Source organism: Pyxicephalus adspersus, chromosome 2 (assembly GCF_032062135.1).
Source record: "Pyxicephalus adspersus chromosome 2, UCB_Pads_2.0, whole genome shotgun sequence".
NCBI lineage: Eukaryota > Metazoa > Chordata > Amphibia > Anura > Pyxicephalidae > Pyxicephalus > Pyxicephalus adspersus.
In genome coordinates this window covers 133,328,600-133,353,808 of record NC_092859.1, presented here as the reverse complement: position 1 = coordinate 133,353,808, position 25,209 = coordinate 133,328,600, and the positions used below count along the sequence as shown (strand labels likewise).

At 37.0% G+C, this 25,209-nt stretch overlaps 1 protein-coding gene across 1 annotated transcript in view; it reads right to left on the bottom strand.

The window, feature by feature from the left end:
• LOC140322554 (elongation factor-like GTPase 1) overlaps positions 1-25,209 on the bottom strand; it is a 59,326-nt gene that overhangs the window by 33,734 nt on the left and 383 nt on the right. Inside the window, exons 2-10 of the mRNA XM_072399109.1 lie at positions 20,213-20,280; positions 20,023-20,107; positions 17,932-18,065; positions 15,950-16,087; positions 15,668-15,870; positions 5,569-5,692; positions 2,404-2,480; positions 2,179-2,315; positions 757-879 (exon numbers count right to left, since the gene is read on the bottom strand). Coding sequence (XP_072255210.1) covers positions 757-879; positions 2,179-2,315; positions 2,404-2,480; positions 5,569-5,692; positions 15,668-15,870; positions 15,950-16,087; positions 17,932-18,065; positions 20,023-20,107; positions 20,213-20,280 — 1,089 coding nt within the window. The remainder of the gene's footprint in view (positions 1-756; positions 880-2,178; positions 2,316-2,403; positions 2,481-5,568; positions 5,693-15,667; positions 15,871-15,949; positions 16,088-17,931; positions 18,066-20,022; positions 20,108-20,212; positions 20,281-25,209) is intronic.

Sequence of the window (25,209 nt, the reverse complement as noted above, 5' to 3'; positions counted from 1 at the left end):
ACTTTGTTATTTGACAGTTTGATGAAGCTCCTTCTGCTTCTACTGTAGCACACTGCTGAGCACAGACTTAGGATAACACAGCCTCAGCGGGAGACTTTCACTGTCAAAGTAACTCTTCAAGAGGATATACTTTATTGTGCATTATTACAAAGCATTTTAAAGGGAATGAGAGCATCCAATCTTTCACAAATTAGGCAAACACACATTCATTGGTAGTAAAGAAGCAGTTTCCAAAGCAGAAATTAGCTTACATAGGCCTTGTAGTACACATAGTCGAGTCAGCACTCTCTCCTAGTTAATTTTGTTTAGTTTAGCAACCGCGTTCATTTGATTTCACTATACCTTTAAAATGCTTTGCAGGAACTGAACTAACAACAATTTTGAAAGATTTACTTCTGAAACATTAAATATTAAAGCAGGGCACACCAGCTATCAGAGTAGATAAAGTTTATTTGATCTAAATCTATCCAGATGCAGTAAAGAAAAAAAAGAAAAAAAGAAAGAAAAGGTTTTCTTTGGTTATTGTTTGGATGTGATTTCTGCTCTGTAGGACAACAAACCAGCCACAGAGGGGCACTGTTCTAGCATTTATGGCACATAGCTTACTTTTATCCTGAGCACCCTAAATTAAAAGTCATCGATCATGCGCAGCCCTTGCGCAGCCCTGAAGCATGCTTCAGCACAGATCTATAACAACCTTAAAATGTAGGGCCATTTTTGGACCATCAGAAAAGTAACAATACAAAAAAAACTCACCATCTTTGAGCTGTTGAGTCTCGGGGGGCAGAGAATCAAAACGCCGGGAACCTACACACAAGAGCTTTTCCACTCTCTCTGCTGAGATGTCCAGGGGGCTGGGAAGCTTATTGCACACCATACCTTAAAAAATATCCCGTCAAGGACGGAAACAACAGCCATTTCAACAAAGACAAAAAAAAATCTGCTTTACACATTCTGAACTGGTCTCCAAATACATAATGACACATGAAGCTTGCCAGCCAAAACAAATAAAGCAAAAGTTGTCTTACAGGACCAACAGAAATCCATAAAAAGTGTTTGCTCAGTCAAGAAATAACCCAAAGAAAGTAACTGTTTAATTATGGAAACAGCCTGGCGGTAGCTGCACTTTCATCCAGACTGTGGATTGGCGTGCTGCTAGGATTTAGTGGCAGAGAATTTATATTTTAATAACACCAGCTGTTAACACAGACTTCTATCATTCATTTTCTAGATAAGTGCGGAAAATCCACTGTGCCAAATATAGAGAGAAAATGTGTCTAACCTTTGTTGGTTGGAGCGGCAGCCAAGATATTCTGATTCAAATGATGTACTTGTAGCTGGCATGGACCAGTCTGCGCCATGGATTTTATATAGGCACATATAAAACAGACCCATAGTGCAGAGAAATCTGTTTCATGTGCCCTGGGCTGGGGAAAAGATCACCGCAGTTACTAAGTTCAGCATAATAAAGGGGCTGCAAGAGGAGTTTCCAGTATTTATATTACAACCCCAGGAGTTCTTGGCAATATGCAAAAGGAAATACATGTGTTTTTTTTAAAGAGCAGTTTTTGATTTAACAGGTAATTACAGAATATTTCTTTGCAAAGCCTCTGGTCAAAAAGGTGTCAAAAGATATACACTGCAACATTATTGTAATAATGGTGGTGATGATCTAATAATGATCTTTAAACTGCAAAGCGAGACAACAAAAGTATCTTACAAAAAAGTCACCTGCCAATGTTGGCACTTTAACACTGCAACTGTAGCAAACTCACAAAGGTGTACCTATAGATGTCTTCTAGCTACAAAAGCATTTAGTCTTTTGTAGGTTTTTCTATTATTATTATTTTTACACAGTATTTTTATAGCACGGACATAATACCCAACATCATGGCTGAGATTCGAACCTGGGAACTAGCACTGCAAAGGCCAGAGTGCTAACCACTGAGCCAACCATGCTGCCTTCTATGATTTTAAAGTTTAAAATCTGGATGGCCATTGCTACCATTTGACAACAGTCGAAGTGGGTAGATACCCTGAGGGGACAGGTAATGGTACAGGTGGAAGTAAATTAGGTTCAAATGGCCAGTAAAAAGTGCAGATAGGGCCTGTTGTTCTGATCACATCATCTAAAAAAAACCCCCTCCACCGAAGACATGCAGCCAACGAAAAGGATACAAAGCACAGCCTGAGATATGGGAAGCCACTGACTGCAAATTGCATTCACATGGACCTTGGGGTCAGTGTGCCGCGATTCACGAGGATTGATTTTCAAACCCAGTGATTGAACTATTTTGTCTATTTTTTCTTTTTCCCTAAAAAAAAAAAATACAACAGTTATACAAATAGATACAATAGGATCTACACACACTTCCTGCTAGAAAAACTTGGAACTTTACTGACCTCTTCATGACAGCGTCATACAAACTCCATATGTTATCCAATATAAGCTGCACAAATAAAGGTTTCTTTCCTTTGTTCTGTAAAGGAAGGAGTAGAATAGTTTAAAGGGAAAGCATAGAAGATTTTTAGGAAATACATATTTTAGTTACTTTTGCACACTGTTGTAAAACCAAATTTGTGTCATGCAGGACAAAGAAGAGTTTTCCATCTTTTTTTAGGCTGAGTGGAACGAAGCTGTAGGCAGGTGGTGGCTCCTGTATTGTGACCCACCTTTTCAGTAACCTACCAAACATTTTTAAGCTTGCTTTTTTATAGCTCTGTTTGTGAGCTTTTTTCAATCATCTCCTTAAAAAGTTAACATTATCTTATTCAAAGTGACAAGTAGCTGGCGGCTACGCCCAAGCACTGTCATATGATTGAGAGACTATCAAGAAGGAGGTGACAGGTACCCCGTTACCTGGAAGTGCTGGGTATTATGGACAATGCTGACAGTTTCTCTTTAAAATACTGACTGCAAAAGGAGTGCATGGTTTTCAAGGTGTCAGACGATTCACACACGTGCATTGTGAAAGGTAAATTACACTCATTGTAAGGCACTGCAAAGCTTGCGAATAAAAGGAGCAAAAATTGCTTCATTAGTGTAGATTTTAATTTAAACTATGCAAAAATGGTTTTTTTAACACAAATATATTAGAAGAAATTGTTGCTCTGTACAAAGCCAATCTCTGTAATATAAGATATCTACAAGAATATTTACAGATTGCATTCTCTATAAAGCAGGTACCTTTATTGGTTAAAGTAAATACTTGATAGAAAAAAATACCAATTTATGTTTTAAACCAATGAATTCCATTCCTATTATACCACATCATTATACAAATGAGAAGTAATATCTACTTCACTTGAGGGAAAGCGATGATACGTGAATATATGATCACATTCCTCATCTAGTAGAGACAGGTGTTCTGTTGTGATTGCCAATGCAGATCTTTGATGTCAGTACACAATAGAAGTGAAATGCTATGTGTTTTTAGAAGAGGATTCTCTCTGTAAGACTTGAGAAGGAAGCACATGTCCTCTTATATACAATCTTTGTTCAGTAGTGTTTGCTATACACAGATTTAGATTTAGGCTGCAGGCCACATAAATGAGAAATCTCCATGGAAAACATCAGCTCTGCTATTTTTACTAGAATCGTGACAAAGGCCATTTACAGAAGTCATCAATCACCACAAATTTAGCTTGCAGCTTTTATTAACACCGGTTGCCACTCTAAGGAACCATTAGTGCAAGAAAAGAAAAATACTAGATACAACAATTCATTCACACAAACATCAAAGACAAGGATTTATAAGAAGTCCAGTCATGGGGGAATGTTTCATTTAAAGATACAATCTTAATAATTAAACCAAGAAAAATAAGTAGAAACATGCAAAGAGCTCAACATAACAATAGACACTAATAGAATCAGGAAAGAGAAGATTGATGGTTCAGAAAAACCTTGGTTTGAGGAAATGCAAATTACAGAATTCCATAACATGAAAGCTATAATTGAAGCTTGCCTAACGGATAACAAACTAGAACTAGGGCTAGAAATATTTCTAAATATAACCTAAATAACTTCAACTCTTTATATTCCCCATAAGGCTTTATTCACAATATAACAGGACACGTGTACAGCCACATGTCCTGCTGTCCGTTGTGATGTTGGCTCCCATTAATTGCAATCAATGAGGAAGAATAAAAACAGAAATAAATGCATTGTAGCCATGCACGGATTTACACTGCCAACAGTGAGAACGTCAGACATGTTTTCTATGCAATACCTGATGTTCTTTATATTACACACTATATGTTCGCAAAACCTGAAGAAAGCCCAGAACTAAAAATAAAACCATATCCTACACCAGTATAGAACAAGTAGTGGGAGGAAGATTAGCAAACAATTCAGGGCCTAGTCATCCCATGGATTAAATCATATATTCTCTCCTCTGGAATACTGTAACATCCTCCTCCCTGGTATTCCACTAACCCGACTCTCTCCTTTCGCTTTCTTCGCTCCTCCAATGACCTACTAATAACTTCCTCACTCATAACCTTGTCACGTGCACAGCTCCAAGGCTCTTCTACAGCTGCCCTGACTCTCTGGAATGATCTTCCACGTCCTATTCGGCTTGCTCCATCTTTATGAACATTTAAAAAAGATCCTTTCAAACTCACCTACCTGTCTTTTTCGGTCTCTCGAGCACTCACTACTTCCCACCATTTCATATTCCCCTCCTAATGTGTGCTAAACACCCCTTTCCCCTCTTAGATTTTTGGGCACTCTTATGGGTGGGGTCCTCTGCTCCTGTCATTTGCAACCCCTATTTAATGTACAACGCTGTATAATATGTTGGTGCTATATAAATACAGTTTATTAATAATAATAATACAAAAACATAAATATTGGGGTGTTTACTCCTTTTTTAAAAAATGCTATTCCCCCAAACGTCCACTGTAAATAAGGAAAATGAAGACAAATCGAACATCCAGGCTAGCTGAGAACCATTGAGATCACACCACAGTTACCATGGAGTGAGTGTAGCCATCTTTGGACAAGTGTGTTATTTGCAGGATTAATCTACTTTTGTTTTTGGGTTTAAATTGACTTTACATGAGAGATCACATACCATTACCCTGAGTTGCTTAAATCAAAACTTTAACACTTAACTCCCATCCTGGCACCCAAACCTACCCCTTTACACCCTAATCCATGTCACCTAACCTAGTCCCTCTTACTGTGTTCCCATATTCCAAAAGATACCTTCTTTAGTGGTGTCATTTTCAGTCAGCACCAAAAATTACTGGAATAAAAAAAAAAACATTTCCGAAACTGGAAAGACTATAAAAGAAATTAAAAAGCACCAATGCCCAGGAATATGCAGCACTGAAAGATACAAGTTCACACTTTTACCTTCAACAGTAGTGTCTCAAACCTATGAGGGGGTGGAAAAATGGCCCTCATATACAGAATGGCAGAAAACAACTAAACATTGTCATAGCAAGCAAATCTTAGCTAACCAGGAAGGAGTGCTCAAAAGAAAATTTACACAGATTATTTTGTTTCAGGCATTTTTTTACCTGAGGCATAGTAAAATTTATCTACAATGAGCTGACATTTACCTGTGCTCCCTTCATGATCTTCTTGGCTTTGGAATTTAGATAGAAATCACCCCAGAGTGTCTTAAGCAATACGGCAGATTTAATGCCCATCTTCTGGCTGTATAGCTGTGCAAACTGATCAATTCTAGGAATAAAAAAACAAAACCTTAGTTAAAAAAGCCAACGTTTGTTTTCTGATAAATGTAAAACAATAGAACATTACCATATATATATATATAGATTGGTTTTTTACAGAACCGTAAGAAAGATTTGAAAGAAAGAGAACACAACTTCTGTCGTGAAGCCTCTAGACCAGTGTTTCTTAGCCCAGGGTTCTCCAGAGGTTGCTGGGGGTAATAGGCAATGTAAGAGGCATTCATCCCACTGACCAACACGCTAATGTACTGTGAGTTGTGGATATAGGAATTATAGCAGGGGTTCCTGACCTGAAAAATACTTCAAGAGTTTTTCCATGCTAAACAAGTGGAGAAAGGCTGGTCTGGAGTTTTTACCACTCATTATGTTAATGGAAACATAATGAGAGCAATATGGAAACTCCCAAAGCAAACAACCTTTAGATAATCCTAGTTGCCTGGTACAGATTCTAACGCTCTGATCAGGAACACATATGCCAACCAGGGAAGGCAGAACTACTGATATGTTTACTCCTTGAAGGTAAGGGACTCAAAACTTTAGATCTGCATCACAGTAAGAAATCAGCATTTACATAAGAATAAGCCAACAATGGCAACCCCCATATTTATGTCAGCTCTGGTTTACTTTAGGCCCAGCCTTGTTTAATTAATATATGGCAGTTTTAAAAAGAATAGCAGTATAGAAGAGTACAAAAAGCATATTTTACAACAGGTTCAGCCTCGGGACCTGAGGAGAACCAGATTTTCAAAAATTCCAGATTTTTTTTTTTTTTTTTATACTTACCTCCACACACAGGCCAGCCTTCCTCTCGCAGCACCGCGGACATCTGGCACAGTTCCAGGGAGCAGGCAGCAGGGACGTCTCAACATGTGTTTTGTTTAGCAAGCAAGACCTAACAGCTGTTTCTGCAGAACAGCGCCATCAAAACCTTAGTGACCAAACAATGTACTGCAGTCCCTGTATTAAAAATGTGATCTGAAATTCAATCCGGAAAAAAGAAAGAACCGGATTATTGATGGCTGGATTTTGGAATGTCAACCTGTAAATTTCCTTGATAAAGGAATGTAGTAAAATATACTTTTATTACTAGGTAGGTCTCTGATCACATCTAGTTAAGCACTAAATAGTGTAGTACTATATACAGTAAGGTCAGTCAACTACTTCCATGGAGCACTAGGGTTCTTTCAGAGGTTACAAGGGGTTCCTTGAGCAATGAACAAAATATGTTCCTCTCAGATCAGTTTAACTGATCACCACAATAATATACTATACGGTAAAAGGGTCCAGAAACACTGGCCTGAGTGATGGGTAGATAAACAGATGTATTACGCTATATGATGTCCAAAGAACTGCCAAGAGGTTATCTAGGCCATAGTTTGATATAAAATGTCCAAAAAGCCCAGGTTCAGGATAAGCCCTGTGCTAGTAGCAATGTCGCTATTATTATTATTAAACAGGATTAATATAAGGCCAACATGTTACGGAGTGCTGCACAATTAAATAGGGATAGCAAATATTAGACAGACACAGACAGTGACACAGGAGGAGAAGACCCTGACTAGGTTACAATCTAAGATATGTTGTAAAAACCTGGGCAATTTAAGCAGTGGCTCTAAAGAAAAAAAAATTACATAGTAGATAATACAAAGTGTGATACTGTCCTTTTTTCATTTTGGATAAAGTGGGGAAAAAAACAAAAAAAATCCTCACCTTTCCACAATCTTTGTGTATGCCCCGCTATGAAGTAAGGGAAAGTGTCCCCAACAGAGACAGAGATCTATTTTAAACCTGATAATGGTTCGAACCCCTATCCATTCAACAAAATAAACTAGGCATTTAGGGTGGACCTCAGCATTTATACAAAAAGTAATTCACTACGTTGTTCTTTAAAGTTAATTAACACTTACAGCTCTTCCGAGGAGGTTCTTCTCCTCATGTCATCGTGTGTATCTGTCTGTCATTTGCTACCCATATTTATTGCACTGCACTGTGTATTATGTTGGCGCTATATAAATACTGTTTAATAAAAGTCTTCCAGGCTGTAGGTGGTCGGACCTATAGTAGCTGGGTTATGATAATTCCCAGGACAGAGAAACCAAAGTAACAAACTGCTCTAAACACCACTAGATACCCTGTTTCCCCGATTATAGGGCACTCTCTTATATTTTTTGAAATGCCAAAATATGCCCTGGGTCTTATTTTCAGGGGATGTCTTATTTTTCCATGAAGAAGACTACAGTACACATTTATTGTTGAAAGTCACTCATGATCACTCATGTTGCAGCCAGCATAAAGGACACACACGCAGGATCTGGAGCTGTCTTATAAACGGGTGCGTGTCTTATTTTAATTATTTTTTTAAAAATCGGGGGTGGCTTACTTAATGGGGATGTCCTAAAATCGGGGAAACATGGTAGTAGAAAATCCGCAACTTCTTTTTCTTTTTATATGAACGGTACATTCAGCACTATCTTTATGGGACCTTACATTTAAAATATAGTTTTTACTAAAGGGACACAGAAGAAGCGTAGCTGGATAATGATGGGATGCCCTCATTACATGATTCAGGTCAGGCAAAAACTCTGAAACAAAGATTGTTTGGCTGCATCCATATTCTGAATGGTTTTTAAATTATTTACTGCTGTCTATACAAAGGTTTAGGAATTCTAACCTTTACATACACATTTGGTACAGCCACCATGTGCTTTTAGGGCTAATCTGTACAATACCCTAGTGCACACCAAACATGTAAATAAAATGTCCATGTTTTTTGAAACAGACGAGCGCTGACCAGTCCTTATATCACTTTATTTTATTGTAATCTGTAATTAGGAAAAAGGGTGATTTGAAAAACCTCAGACAGTTGCCGCTGAAAAAAGAACTGACATCATCTGAAAATTAGGCAGTATCTTTTGAGGTCTTTCACACAGGTATTTTAACTTGTGATATATTGCTTTTAAAGCGGATCTATTGTGATATATTTACCATTTTATTAAAGGATAGCTATTCTTATATATAAAAAAAAAACACAAATTTCCCTAATTTTTTTACATTTTTTTTTAAGGTCTACTCCCCCTTTCCCCTTCCTAACTAAAGAGAAACCCGCAGTCTCCTGCAATACTTGCGTCACATATCCCAGGAGGCTGCACACTTCTCATTCTGCACATGCCTGAGATCAGGCTTTCTCATAATGTAAAAAATGTGCTCAATCTTACTGCATATGCATTTGCAGGAAAACATGTCACAAGATCTGGTACCTGCGCAGTACAGGTGACGTGAGAAGAACGAAGATGTATGCGCTTGCTGTTCCATTCGCGTTGGAAAGAAGAGAGAAGCTGAGACAGTGCAGGGCTTGCTGGGCTGAGTGAAATTATATATATTTTTTTGACATGAAAAGTTTCAATTTAAAGAGAAAAAACTTTTTGTTTCTAAAAGGAGAATGACTTGAAACTGATTGTTGCAAGGGTTATTTTTTTTTTGTTTCAAGCGTCTCAAAACTCTAAACACTAAAAAGTAAAAACACCTCAAGGTAAAAGAGTGCAGGCGTCAGTTGGTAAATTCCTCTTATTAAAAAGCAATGTGGCACAGCACTGGCCTGTTGTGCTATATTTCCTCTCAGTTCAAGAAAGCTGATTAGTAGGGCCCTCATGGGGACTAATATGGTAGGAGTTCAAACAACAGATATAGTCCAAATCAATACCAAACAAAAAAGCTCCCTAATTTTCCAAAAATGAAAAAGAAACGCCCAATAAAGTGTAACTCTCTTGATTGCACTGCTGGACATCCAGCCGACTAACTACTGGATGGAACCATTCAAAAAAGGGAAAGGTGGCAAAGGATTTTACTTCTTTTATCATAAAAATTGTAAGTTAATATTACCTTACTAGTAAAATGATTTGTTGCCTTATTTAAAGAAACGCTGCTGTATGGGTAAAATAGCCCTTGTAGGTCTTGCTAATTTGGAAGCCTTTATATTCACAGTTTAAAGGAAAACATTTGGTTACAATACCTATTCTGTCCCTTCACATGTATATTTCTACAAAGATAGAGCTGCAAATAAAATAGGAACCAACAATAAATAAATATATATCAGATGCATCAGCGCCAATTGCCAGGAGCTCATACAATAAGCCGACAATGTTACAGGTATATGCAAAGCAATATTTTATTGCTACACATATTCACATTTTGACCCAAACAAAAAATCCTGGACTACAACAAATGCAAGAAATCTGCTTTTGTTCTTTTAAACTCCAACTACATTCTGTAAATCATAAACAAATTCTGTTATACCCCACTTGGTGAATGCCACAAGGTCATGTATACCTTAAGGAATAAGACAAACCTTCCAACAATATGAGAACCACCATCCCACACTATGTCATGGATGTTGGAGAAGACCACTGCCGTCTCATTCTCCACCTGATGCTGAACTACTCCCTACTGTTCCTATTCATTCTGTATGGGGCTGATGTGGGTAGAAGCTACTTGTAACATCTTCCCCAAATTAGGAGTTCCATAGCATTATTAAGAGGTAGCAGCACTAAAACCTCATCTCCAGTCTGAATATAGACTTTTAGCCATAATATGTAATACATTTTGATACTTATGATGTTTTCTTTCTCGATTTCTAAATTATATATAAAAGACTAACAAGAAAACAAGTTTCCTATTGTTCAATGACAGAGCATTATTAACACAAAATATACCATGTTAAATATTGTTGTTACCATGTATGAATGCCTGTCCCAAAATCTTAGATTGTTACTTTTCTGACATTCCGTTATGTTATGTGATCACATATTTAGAGCTGTTATTTCAATACAATAGTTTAATAACCAAAATTTATAACTAAAAAATAATGGGATTTGTAAAAAAAAGCAACAATTATACATTCTTGGCTCTTTTATCTTTTTCTTTGCATTTGTATTTTTGTGGTGGCCTCTAAAATGTGTAGTTCCTGATTTGAACTCAGAATACAATATCGTTATTATATGGTTGTGTTACTGAAGTACTATGGCCATTTTAAAATTGCAGCTACATCATTTTATTGTTCCATTCTGAGGACATATTTGGCAGAAAATAATTGAAGAAAATAAGCAGGAATCTTACAGTAATTGGCACCTTGCCTTTTACATGTCTAAAAAAAGGACTTAAAGTACATACAGAAAAAAAGGCACACAAAACATTCTGATGTTTGAAAAAAAAAACATTGTCCAAAAAACATTATCCAATTAAGTAAAAGAACAATAGAAAAAAAGGAAAGAGCAATTTCAGCTACCACCAATGTTGACATTATTTTCCCACTGGCCACCATTGCTGGAGCCTTCCTACTTCCACTGACCACCAATGCTGGAGCCTTCCTACTCCCAATAACTACCAGTGCTGGAGCATTCCTACTTCCAATAAACACCAATGCTGGAGTGATCCTACTGCCACTGACCACCAATGCTGGGAGATGGCTTCATCCATTGACCACCAATATAAGGCATTTCTTCTCCTACTGAGCACCAATCTCAGAAATAGTTTTCCTCCTGCTGAATACCAATCTAAAGGGGCATACTTCTTTCTGCTGATAAACAACATAACTGACTGCTGACTACCAATATAACAACCATACTTTGCTGGTCATAGAAAACACTTGCCCATACATTGGAACTCAGCAGTCTGTTGCCCTTCATTGTAGGGAGTAACCCTCCTGCCACTGCCCTCCAACATATGGGGCAATCTTCCTCCCATTGCTCTGCAATGTAAGGGGGATTTCCCAGCTCACACAGATAGGAATAAAAAAGGCCACTAGTTTAAAGGTCTATTTATTCTTCACTTGCCCAACAACGTAAAAGGTATTTTGTTACATAGAACTAATTACTACACACTGTACAATGGGCTACATGTTACATATTCCGGGCCACTGCACAATGATATGCCGAGTGTTAAATACATCTGACTCCTGCACTGCATATGCTATGTTTTAAGTTACATAATACTTCTAACTACACTCTATACACTGTGATGTAAGTTATATCAGCATAACCCTTGTGCCCCCTTACTTCATGTTTTATGCTTCATACTCCTGGTCACTCTACAGCCTACACAATATATTGTACATTACAGACACACAGTGCTGTACATTATATATTTCTCAGTATTGCATACCTCCACTGTAGTGCATATTTCTTTCTCCTGACCACTGAACTATATAGCAATGTCGCCCATTACATAATCCTGACTGTTGTAGCTGTGCTGTACATTACATGATTTTAAATAAAAATCTATTTTTCTATAATCTGTATGCAGAAAGTAAATGTAACTAATTGTTCTTTGTCATGGGATTTATGGTAATAAAGGACTTGGTTCTCAAATTGCAATCATATCAGCTTTTTTTTGCATTTTAAAATACCTATAATAAAGAAAAGGTGTAAGCACCCTATAACAATTTGTATATCCTTCTTAGAACACTTTATCTTAGTAATATTATATAAAGGATATGTCTAGGAAAAAAAAAAGACAGCAAGAACTCCTGGTATATATATTCAAGCTTTTCAAGTAACAATGGTAATTTTAAGCTTGTCTGGTGTTTAATGCAACAGTCAAAGCAATGGTATGGTTTTCATTGTCTTCCAAATATCTTCAAGCAGGGTCCAGACAGCAAATAGTTTGATTTAAGATATCAATTATCTTTCAAGTAAAAGTCATTCCAAGATAGCCAACTAATAGCGTTAATTATTATTTTTAAAATTTTAAAACTTCTTTACAAAAAATATGTATCTCTGGGAATTAGTCCTAACATTTCTATTCTTAGCAAAAACTCAAATTCCAATTCCAGCAAATACTGCCCATGTTTTTCATTAAAAAAAAGAAATTTATATGACCGTGGAAAAGAGCATAATTAAAAAGATGTACACCTCCTATAAACTCGATGACATGAATGTGTTACTCAAAACCTGAAAGTAAACTGAATCAGCAATACAAAAACATAATCACCTAACATGAACTCCAACAATAGGGAAGGCATTACCACAGCTCCATCTAGTGACTGATAATAAACATTACAACAAAAAGGGGGCTAGACTACCGTATATTAGTAACTTCTATTATTATTTTTATTATTATTATTAAACAGGATTTATATAGCGCCAATATATTACGCAGCACTGAGAGTCGGGGCAGCTCTAGAAAAGTCTTGGAGCCGTGCGTGTGATGAGGTTATAAGTGAGGAAGTCATTAGTAGGTCATTGGAGGAGTGAAGAGAGCAGTTAGGGGTGAATTTTTCTATCCGGTTAGAAAGGTAAGTGGGACAAGGACTGTGAAGGGGTTTGAAGATAGAGCACAATGAAGAGAACTACAAAGAGATGCAGCATAAAATGAGTGAGAAAGTTGGGTTAGTGGAATACCAGAGAGGAAGAGGGGTACAGTAGTCCAGACTAGAGATGATATCAGCAGTAAGTAATTAAAAAGCAATTTCATTTAACCCCGTAATGGCTAGAGGTAGTAGATTTAAAACACTTCATGTTAAATTGAAATTCAACCAAGCAGCAGAAGTATATATCTGCAAATGTATCAATTGTGATAATTGTTTTTTCTGGAAATAGGTAGTTAACTAGGGTGCTGGTACATTTGTTGCATACATGAAAAGTAATATTATTAGACACATGAACATGGGTTGCTTGAGATGCTTCAACCATTATTAACCCTTATAGCCAGGTACTAGGAGTTAAAAACATTAGCTTTTTACTGATGTGGTGACATTTGAAGGTAATAAACTAACAAAGCAGAGATAACCAATTATTTTGACATTAAAACATATATATATATTACCGCATATGCTTTAGGGAGTTGTAGTTACTCGGGCAATAACTTCCAGATAACTTTTCTTTAAGTTCAAGAAAAGTAAGGTCTAAAGAACTATTATTATATGGTTTGTAATTGTAACGCTGACTTCTATATAGAACATAATGAATTATTACACTTATAGGACATGAATAACTATTTCTAGCACACCTGCAAGTCATAAGCCTACATGTGCCAAACAGGCCTAGGAGATTTTGTTGGTACGAGTATATGCATCGCAATCTCTATTCAATCCTTCAAAATGTGTATACTTTGCCACTCTCCATAGGATTAAAAAGACATAGCCGAGTCCATACTGATCACACAGTTAAATTTTAACTACTGTTTTCTGTTCCTGAACTTGAAGGACCACTTGTATGAAATAGATGATCCCCAGAACTACAAACTTATTAATTTGTTGTCTGTAACCTCCTAGGTCTTAATTCATTCAGTTTGTATCCATTCACATTTATTTTATTCAAAAAAAAAAAAAAAAAACATTTTAATGCAAAAGTGTTATCTGCAGGCACTGTAGCATCCTTCTGAATCTTCAGTCATGCCCAAATGTGAGCCAATTCTGACAGGAAAAGCTCCAAATATTCTGGGCAGTATTATAGCTTGCATTTATATCCCGCTTTCCAAGCTTCAGCAGGAAAGAACAGAGGTGTCCCCATACAGACCAGGATTTAGTCTTTATGGGAGAATAGGAGAGAGAAAATATGTTTTCTTTAAATGATATAAATATACACACACGTATGCTTTATTTTACGGTCCTAGTTAAAAGGTTTATTTTGTTTTTAAAACACATTAACAACTTTAATAAGTCCAAGATACCTAGCAACTCTGCATATAACCAATTACCTATACCTGCTTTCTTTTCTCTTTTTTCTTTTTTTCTAGTTGCTTAGGGCATTGTAAATATTGCCATATTTACTTTAGCCTTAATATGTCTGGAGTAAAACTGTAGGACAAGACTAAGAAGAATAGGTCAACTTAGTCTTAAACAATAATTGTACTTTTTCAGCCAGGGTCATGATGTCTACTGCCATTAGCCATGCAACACCTACACATATTCTGACCCATCATTAGGAACAAAACTAGAATATATGTAGGAAATATACCATTATCCTATATGTTAATAAAGTCTGACAATATTTTGTGCACTGTAAAAGATTGTTTACCACTATCATCCTATAAATATTAAACATTGCCAGGTTTCCGTTCAAGCTTAGTTTACTAATGGTCAGTCTGTTTTTTAAAAAAACCCTGAGGAAGCTTGAATTTGTGTCCAGTACACAGAAAAACCGCAGTTGTCTTGCATGCGTGAAATGTTTTTCCCTAGTGCAGTATAACAGTAACCCCTTGCTTATTAATGTGAAAGCCACAGTCACACTTTACAACAATTACACTTTATTTAATCTGCAAAAAGAAGTGTACAAAATTCAGCAACCAAATATAAATAAAATCATCTAATTGCCAAAAACTGTAAATAGCCGAAAGAAAGCAAAGAAATCTAAATTCTCCTGGCAAATATTTATCCATCCTCTTACTCCTACTTTGTAAAATAAAGGTATTATTTCTAATTGCAGATTTTCAGTGGGAAAGAAATACCTTGGCACCTTTGGCATAGCATTTCATACATTTCAGTAAAGTGTGCAGCTAATTTCAGAATGTCTTGCAGCTAAAATACATCTACCTTTATCTCCGTACTACTCATTGTGAGCAACACTGCATAACCACATAATTTCCAAAAGGGACTTTTGGGTACAACAAAGGTAAAATAAGTTAGCACTATGCTAATAAAGAGCTGACTAGCACTGATACTGGTTTGCAGACACTCTACAGAGTCAATTACCTTTCCTATGGTGTTTATTAACATTTGCAATAAAGTTTATTTTTTCTTGATGAAGAGTTTCTATTAGATTTGAGTGGTCAGAATCTAGAAATGAAGGTTAAAACTAAATGCCTTGAAAGTAAACTAGATTGGAATTTATAAGAAAGAAGTGAAAGCAAACCATTACGTCTTTAACCTCCCCCCATCCACGTGATTTCCAATTATTATACCAAACAAATCCCATTGAATTACTAAAGTAAAAATTACACAAAAAATATTAACAGAAGAATAGTAACTTACGTAAATCCCCATCCATCAATGGCACTGGCAAAAACCACATTGCCCTGGTCTGGTGAGAAATAAAGGTGAGAGTCATCAGTCTCCTCTAAGCCAGCGCTCCAGTCATACACCTGCTCCCCTTCAGTTGTCTCTGTTGTTGTGTCTTTCTCTGCTCTCTCCTCCAAGACTTTGGAGGTGAACAAAGCCCCGGTCACAGCATTTACCTGAAGAATAAAACAGAAGATGGCTAAATAGAGTCTAATGTCAGCGAGTAGTACAGACCTTGTGTGAAGTAGTGCTTACCTGCTCCAGTATTTTCTGAAGATGGGCATATGCTTCTTGGGAGGTCATCTTCAGTTCCACTATCAGTCTATCAATCTTATTGATTACCAGAACGGGCTGTATATTCTCCAGCCAAGCTTGTCGTAAAACTGCCTGGGTCTACAGAAAAACACAGAAATGGATTTGCCACATAAAACAACATTACACTAGATGTGAGGCTCCAGATACACTTGCTGCAGTGAAATATAGAAGAGACTGTACACTAAATGAATAACGAGAGTTACGGCATTACAGTCTACAGCTCAGTACTCCCCTATGTGTTTATTACACTTTATCTAGTATGACAAAGAGCAGTGTACCAAGTTCAGCAACCAAAAATAACGAATCAAAATCCTCTTTAATTGCCAACAACCATAAACAGCTAAAAGCTAAAAGTCCGATTACTCTAGGCAAATTCCCATCACCGCTCTTTGTAAAACTTTGTAAAGTGAAGGCAATATTTCTAAATTTAGGCTTCCAGTGGGAATGATATACCCCTGGCACCTTTGACATTGCTGTGTATGCAAAAAGCCTGTATTTCAGCAGCGTGTGCACCCAATTTCAGCAGGGTGTGCACCTAATTTCTTGACTCAGGTATTTCTTGTACAAAAAAAAAAAAGCTTTAAATACATAATATATGCAATTGAAATATTTTTAATGTTATCAACATTTTCTACTCAATGGGCACCATTGTGAATAATCAAGCCATCTCAAGAAGTGATTTATAGCTTCATACTTTCATGTGACTAAGTTTAAAATAAATGAGCACCATACTGATAAAAAGCTAAGTAGCACTGAGGATGTTAGCAGGCAACCTACAGAGCCAATAACCTTTACTGGGTACACTAATCCCTCCAGTGCCATTATAAGCTTCTGAAAAACCCAAGCCTCTGGATTAGCACTCTGACCTTTGCAGTGCTGGGTCCCAGGTTCAAATCTCGACCAAGATACTATCTGCATGGAGTTTGCAGGTTCTCCCAGTGTTTGCGTGGGTCCCACATTATAAATACATGTAGTTAGGTAATTGATTTCCCCCCAAAATTGTTTTAAAGACATATGACTATGGTAGGGACATTAGATTGTGAGCCCCTATGAGGACCAGCTAGTGACATGATTATGAACTTTGTAAAGAGTAATGTTGGAACCATATAAATACTTTTGAATAATAACAAAATGGGAAAAGCATTTTGAAATCTTCACCCATTCCACAGTGCTTGATGGCCAAGTGACATATAGACATACACAATATGAATTGTATTGTGAGGGGTAAGCCTAGCCCTGTGCATATACTAATTTTCAAAAATTCTGTATTTTCAAAGAATTATTGAGGGACTCCTAATGGAGGAAGCAAGGTATCTGCCAACTACATGCAGTGTTATTGGTTTATTGATATATATATTAGATCTATATATGGTTTGTCATATATATTGGCATGTGCAGTAGAAAAGAGTGTCTAATATTAACAGCCATTGCATTTTTTTTTTTTTTTTTTTTTTTTTTTTTACAAGCCAACGATATCAGTGTTCAACCCAGAAAATTTTATAAGCCGGGTGAAAAGATATTGTAGGCGGCAGCCTCAACTGTCAAAAACCACCCAAAAACAGCCGGGTGGCTACTGAAAAGTGCTGTGAGGTTTACCCAGCTAAAAGGGGCTGGGGGAACATAATATTATTAATATTTGTATTATTAATAAAATTTTTACACAATTTTTAAATATGACTGAATGTTTTTGGAATGTGTTAGGAAATCCATGCAAACACCGGGAGAACCTGCAAACTTAATGCAGATAATATGTAGACATTAAGCATTTTTATATCAACATTTTAAATACAAATACTATGATCTGCATGCAGCCTTGTGGGTGAGTTTATGATTTATTCATACAGAATACATGTTTCTAGCAAGCCTCTTACAGTGCTATGTCAATGATAGCCATATTCTGCAGATAAATGTACCGTGCTTACCTGCGGACACACACCTTCCACTGCATCCAATACAACAATCGCGCCATCACAGAGACGCACAGCGGTGGAAACCTCTGATGAGAAATCAACGTGTCCAGGAGAATCAATGAGATTAATAAGATATTCTTCATCTCCTGAAAAAATATTAGCATAAAAAAGAGAGATGTTAATTATACACCGAGACAAAATGTGGCTGTAAAAGTTAATATGCATATATCATACCATCTGAGATAGGACCAACCACACACCATATGTTATTTTTGGAAGCACAATTTCCAACAAAAGTAAAATGTTTACATAATTGAGATTTTGCTTAAACATGCAATTTACCAAGAATTCAAGCTTTTGCTAACTTTTTCATGGAGATCAAACCCTGGTATTCTAGACATTGGTCACAATTCACTATGTAGAAGCAGGTTACTGCAAGCAATTAAGAATAAAAAATAAAATGCTTAAGTAAATAACACATACACTATTGAAGAGAGCCCGATATCTGTTTAATCTTAAGCCTTATTTTCATCCTTCGTCCCCTAAAACACAACTTTACCTAATGTCCACTATGGGAGCAGCAAGCTGGCTAAACAATTAGTACAGCTCCAAGCCCTGGGATCACACCAGTGGTGGTCTGCGTGCAAATTACAGGAGGCCTCGTGTGTGGAGGATGACCACACAACACCAGTGAGATTTTATAAGTTTGGGTGCATTGCAAATTGTCAGGAAGCCCATTTAAAATGAACACAGCTGAAAACCTGTAAATATTGTTCCTACAGATGTTTTGCAGAATCATTCAATGTATACTTTCAACAAAGTGGACGTCAAATCATTTTTATTATTGGTGTCAGTGGTATAAATTGTGAGCTTAGAATTGGCGTTAGTGGTTACAATTGAAAACCAGTGGCATAAATAATGAGCCTACATTGGTGTCAGAGACTTCAATAATAAACCTCACATTAATGTAATTTGCAACAATGATAACCTCACATTGGTGTCAGCGGAAGCTAAAATGAATCCCACAAAAACTCCCAAATCCCCACTAGTGAAAAAAAAAATGTTTTTCAACATACCCTTCCTATTATTTATGCACCGTGCCCCTGGAAAGATCACTCCACCTAACTATACAGTGTACTTGGTGGTGGTGCTAGGTACTCAAACAGAGTGTGGTAATATCCAGAGCCCTGCTGCTTGGTGGACCAAGACATGGAAGGCCACACACAGAAAGCAGGGTGCCAGGGGTTTAAAACCTAGTAAAAAAATTTGTTGCTAGGAGTTCATCAGCTGTAGTTTCTACCCACAAAACCAAAACTGGAGGTGGAGGGTAAAGGATTACACCAAATCATGCCCAGTCTTTGTAAAAGTCTTAATTTAAAGCATCTTTAGGAATCCTGTGAAATGTTCTATGTACAGATAGTTCCCAGGTTACATACAAGATGGGGATTGCTGGTTTGTTCTTAAGTTGAATTTGTATGTAAGTCAGAAAAGGGGAAATATTTTAAAAAATGCAATTAGGACAGATGTCTGTCTCAACATATTATTAAGCAGCGTGGTGTGAGTTACTGTATAAAATCCTCATTGTGAGTTAATCACAAACACCGCAAACAAAAAAAAAGCCTAAACATTCATTACCTTTTTGAGCAAGTTGTGCTTTGATATGCAAAAAGAAACAACTGCATAGTTTGTCTTGGTCATTAGAGTTACAGGAGGTTGCAGAAGAGTTTATTCCTTAAGATAACCCACAACCTCAGCTGTGTTTAGCAAAAGATTTCTTCTGCAAGTCATGCAAATTGCTCCCCTCCCCCCATCAAGCCTCTGTCCTGCAAACAGGCGAGCAGGGAAGCCCCATTTGTTTGTGTCCAGGAGTCGTCCGTGTGCCGAATGCCTTAACTCGGGGACTACCAGTACTTTGTATAGTAGATGATTTATAAAGAAGAGAAATACAAAACTAGACTATCTAAATATTTACAAAGCCTGCAGAAGTTGTAAAAGATTTCAAAGCGCATAAAACAAGCTGAAGTAATAGGTTATCGGTTACTTGGGGCCCAAGGAGATCAATTAAAGTTGAAAGAAAGAAGCGGACAATCTTCCATTAATTACCAAAGTTGTATTTCAGGGAGATGGCACTGGATTTCATGGTGATTCCACGTATCTGTTCATCTTCACGACTGTCCAAATAACGTAACTGCAATTAAATTCAGAAGTCATGAAACATGCAATGAACAAAAACCAGTTCACCATAACTTATACACTGCATGTGAACATTTAGGAAGAATAAAGTTCATCATACCTTCCCAGCTAGTCTGTTAGAGATGATCCCATTGCTAGATATCAGACAGTCTGCTAATGTGGTTTTTCCTGCAAACAATAAAAACGACTTATGACTGGAAATGTTACAAATAATATGCTCTGGTTGAAAATTAAAGAAAAATCACACATTTTCGTAAACCAGGTAAACCAGCAAACCTGAAATGGATTTTTTTAAAGTTATTTGCTAGCAAATGTTTTCAATCTTTGACCACATCAGGTTATATTTTTCTGGATCACCCAGCTTCACTGATGAAAGTGTATCCTCTTCAGCCTTGGAGAGCTTTATTAAATCAGGCCCAGTGGCCTAGATTTACTAAAGCTCTCAATGGCTAGAGAGAAAAAACTTTGAGCAGTGAAGCTGGGTGATCCAGAAAACCAGGAATGGATTCCTCAAAATCAGCAGATGTTTTGTATCCTGGATCAGATCCATTTCAGGTTTGCTGGATCAAAGTGTATTCTCTCCAGCCTTGGAGAGCTTTAATAAATCAGGGCCATCGACTCAAAACATTCTATTGTGGGAATCTTTGCTAATTATGGTACAAACTTACCTTGTGCAGTTGCCCTGCAATGATGACAGGTCAAAGACCTGTCCTTGCTACAGCAATAGGCACGGCAATCTAAGTCCGCCTTGGAGCCAGCGATACACCTCGCTGATTGGATGATGTGAAAGTGGCTCTTCAAGGGCTTTCATTGGCTTGATTTAAAGTCAGACAAAGCTTAACAACAATGGTTCTCAGAAAGAAGCCCCCAAATATGGCAACACATTTAACATATGACTACTGTATGTAATATAACAAAAAGCATATAATGATAACACCTAGCACAAAGTAAAGACATTTGTGAAATTTGTCCCAGATATAGGAAAGTATCAGTGAGGTTTTATAGTCTACCTGTACCTAAATCCTTCATTTTAGTTTTAGATAGATTGGGGAAGGATTAGAACATTTTGAGTACAGTAAAGCTGTATCCAGGTAGTCCTTGGGTTACATACGAGATAGGGACTATAGGATTGTTTTTAAGTTGAGTTTGTATGTAAGTTGGAACAGGTACATTATTTTAATGAATCTAATTAGGACAGATCTTTGTCTTAACATATTATTAGGCAGTGTGATGCCAATTACTGTATAAAATACTGACTGTAAGTTAATCACAAAAAAAGCAGTATAATATTAAAGCTGGCTCTGGCCTGTGCTACCTTAAAGTAACTAATAGAAAAATAATGAATACAGCTTTTCCCTACACTACTTCACAGGCAGTAATACATGAAAAATAAAGTTGGCTTTGTCCCATACTACCTTATAAGAAATAACAGAAGAATAATTATGCCGACTCTGCCCGTTAATACCTCATAGGTGGCAATAGAAGAGTATTATATTGTGCTCTGCCCTTTACTACTACAAAGGCAGTAATAGAGGAAAAATAATCCAGCTCTGCCATGTACTACCTAATAGGAAATAACAGGGGATTATTAAAGCCAGCTCTGTCCTTTACTTCCTCAGTATTGGTAGAATCATAATGCCTGTTCTGCCCTACACTACTTTATTGGCAGGAATAGAAGAAGAATAAATAGGTCTCTGCCCTATACTAAAGTAAAAGAGGAATACTTTGGAATCTGTTTCTCTTGGTAACAGCCACCTGGATTCCCTAGGGGGATGTCTAATCAAATACCTCACCCAAGGAACAATAAACAAACAGATAATACAACAGAAGCCAGTAAACAAGATTTAGTTCCCATAACAAAAGTGGTTACCAGTAGGGCCTTCAAGGAGTAATACATCAATCAAGCCTGAGTCAGCGGAAGATGAATGCATAACTGGACAGGTGGGTTGGGGTGATGACCCAACTGGACCTTTTCTTGACCCCTAAACTTGATGACCAGACCTTTAAGCTTCAGCTTCCCATATCAAATTAAACTGGGAGGTCCATTCAATTCCTGAAGTTGCATTAACCAATCTCCATCTAGGGACGGGGAGTGCGTCAACCAATAGTCATCTTACAGATCACAGCCAGTAACCAATCCAAGAACCCCAATGATACCTAATGGGAATTAACTGGATAAGACTTGGAGCTGGGAGAATGGTAGCCAGCCAGAAGCCAGCAACAGAAGGAAGCCAGATATTGTGTGTGTCACGGAGTAAGCAAGAAATAGTTAGCCATGCAAGAAGAATGGAAGTAAGGGAGAAGTTAGAAAGACACTGTTCTTAGGGAATCAGACTCCTGGGATACACATCTACATCTTAACAGGTAGGCATTCCTGAATGCATTCTTACATTCCTATTTGTGTCTATGTTATTGTTATTTTGTTTTGCTATTTTGTAATTGCTGTATTATGTACTAACCATTACTACAGGCGTTTACCTACTAACAGCATTATTTAAATTTACTGTATACTTTGTTTATTGCAGTTCTTATCTCAATATTGCTGTGCATTTTATGTTTTAACTTGTTTCCTATTTAAACTGTTTGAATGACTAGCTATTATTTGTGCATGAACCTTCATTTATTAAATATATATGTGCATTGACAGAGTGACATAATATCCATATTTATGCAGATAATATTCATAATCAACAGTTACGTTAATTGGCTTCCCCCCAACATTGATCTTAGACTGCGTTAATGACATACGACTATGGTAGGGACATTGGATTGTGAGCTCCTTTGAGGGTCAGCTAGTGACTATGGACCTGCTCTATAATACCTCAAAGACAATAATACAGGAATAAAAAAGCCAGCTCTGCCCTAAAATCCCTTATAGGCATTAATGGTGGCACTGCCAGTCAGCTCTACCCCATAATACTTAATTGGTATTACCCTCCTTGGCGGTATGATTATTTTGTATTTATAAATGTCAAGCACATTTGCTGTCCACAAACACATCGCATGCCCGGCCAGCATCTGCATCCCCTAGTCTTGCGTCTCCAACGTTCACACGCTGGGATGCAAAGCCAGAGGACGGGCATTGCCAATGAGATGCCGACATTACTTGCATGTCCATAATTATTTACACCACAATTACCTGTGCTGTAACAAAATTATTTAATTTAAAAAAACTTTACCTTTGTATAAAAACAAACAATTCAAATTCCACTTTTCAGATTAAAGTGGAAGTAAACCAAAACTAACCAAAAAAAAAAAGTCACACTTACTTTCAATCCCACAGAGCAGTTGATCGGTCTAGAGGTTTCTTCCATCGGGTCCTGCGTTGTCCCGGTGTCTGTCTTCAAGACAGTGCGGCAGGCGCTGACATCTCTCTGTTCTTCCGGGTTGTTCTTCCTATGTCACCCGACATATGCGCGAGAACGGGAGACGTAGTTTGGGAAAAGACTTGCTGATCTCACTGCGCATGCGAGAGATTGGCAATTTGATTCCCCTTTTGACGAAAGGGCTCGAGTATCTCTGGCATGCACAGAAAGAGCTGCCAAGAGCCTCCTGAGATGCGTAATGTAGGTATCCCGGGAGGCTTTGTGCTCCCATTCATTTTTGATCGCTTAGGCCAGGGATGTCAAACTAAAATACAGAGAGGGCCAAAATTAAAAACTTAGACAAAGTAGCGGGCCAACCTTGAATTTTATTGAAAAAAATTGAGGAGATTTTTCCTTCTCATTAGATATAAACCCTTTTCATATGGAAACAAGGTTTTGCATCACATACATTCTGGAACAAGTTTATAATTAAGAAAGCAGCATAACATTTTTTTTTTTCATTTTAAGAAGAAATCTTATGCCTCTTTCTCTATTTGTAGCCTTTCTCTATTTGTAGCACCCGGCGTGTGCAGTGACGATCTCCGGGGTTTCCTGGTGACGTCGTTGCAAGTGTCGGTGCAGGCGGGAGGCGGGGCGGGAAACTCAAATCACTTTGTATTGAATTCAATACAAAAAAGCTGTAATGAGTCCAATACAAAGAAATCTTTATATAATATATTATATAATTTTATTATATATATATTATATAAGCTACTGTACAGTTACATTACACACAAAAACTTTTTTATAATATTTTATACATTTTTTTAAAAGTTTATTATTAAATGTGTTAAATTTTGGACATATTTCAGCGAGTTATGCCCAAGAATTATAGCCTACAATCTAAAATAAATTTCCAAGCAAAAAATGTAACGCTTTTTGTATGGAAGTACGGAAAGAATTAGAACACCCAGCGTTTGAGTACGCGCACCTCGACGATTCCTGATGATGTCCGTGCATGCGCCCGTCGATGGGGGTCCTAGCGGGAAATTCAAATATTTTGTATTGGATTCAATACAAAGTCCTGTATCCAATCCAATACAAAATATATTTATGTGGTTTTGTCTATAGGTATGTGACTATATGTGAAAATATATTACTATACAGTATAACGAATTATTGCATTTTCAGTTTTTTTGATTTATTTATGTATTCTTGTTTAAACTGATTTTTGTGTTTTTTATTTATTTTATTAAAAGTATTTTTAATATTTTTACAATTGTGCGTTTTAAACTTTATTATATTCAGGATATCTACTAGACCCTTGTTAGGACATATTTCTGTAAGTTACAGGTCTAGAATTTAAAAAAAAAAAAAAATTCATGAAAAACAGTGTAACGCTTTTGGTACAGAAATCCAGACCTCAGTGAAACACCCAGGTGGTTAAGGAAAATAGAAGCCCATTAAATCCAAACAAAACAAGCAGTAGGAGCCTTACTGAAATTATCATAAATAAACAGGATTTATATAGCACCAACATATTACGCAGCGCTGTACAATAAATTGGTTACAAATGACTAATAGGGCCAGTGACACAGGAGGAGGAGAGGGCCCTGCCCAGAAGCTTTACTATCTAATAAAGCCATCAGTCTGATAATACCGCAGCATTTATTAATAAATATCCAGCTGCCACAACACCAATACCCCAAGCAGTGACTGACAAACAATAATGAAGGAGAATTACCCCAGCACTGGGGCATTTACTAAGACAAGTCACCACCTAACCTGACAG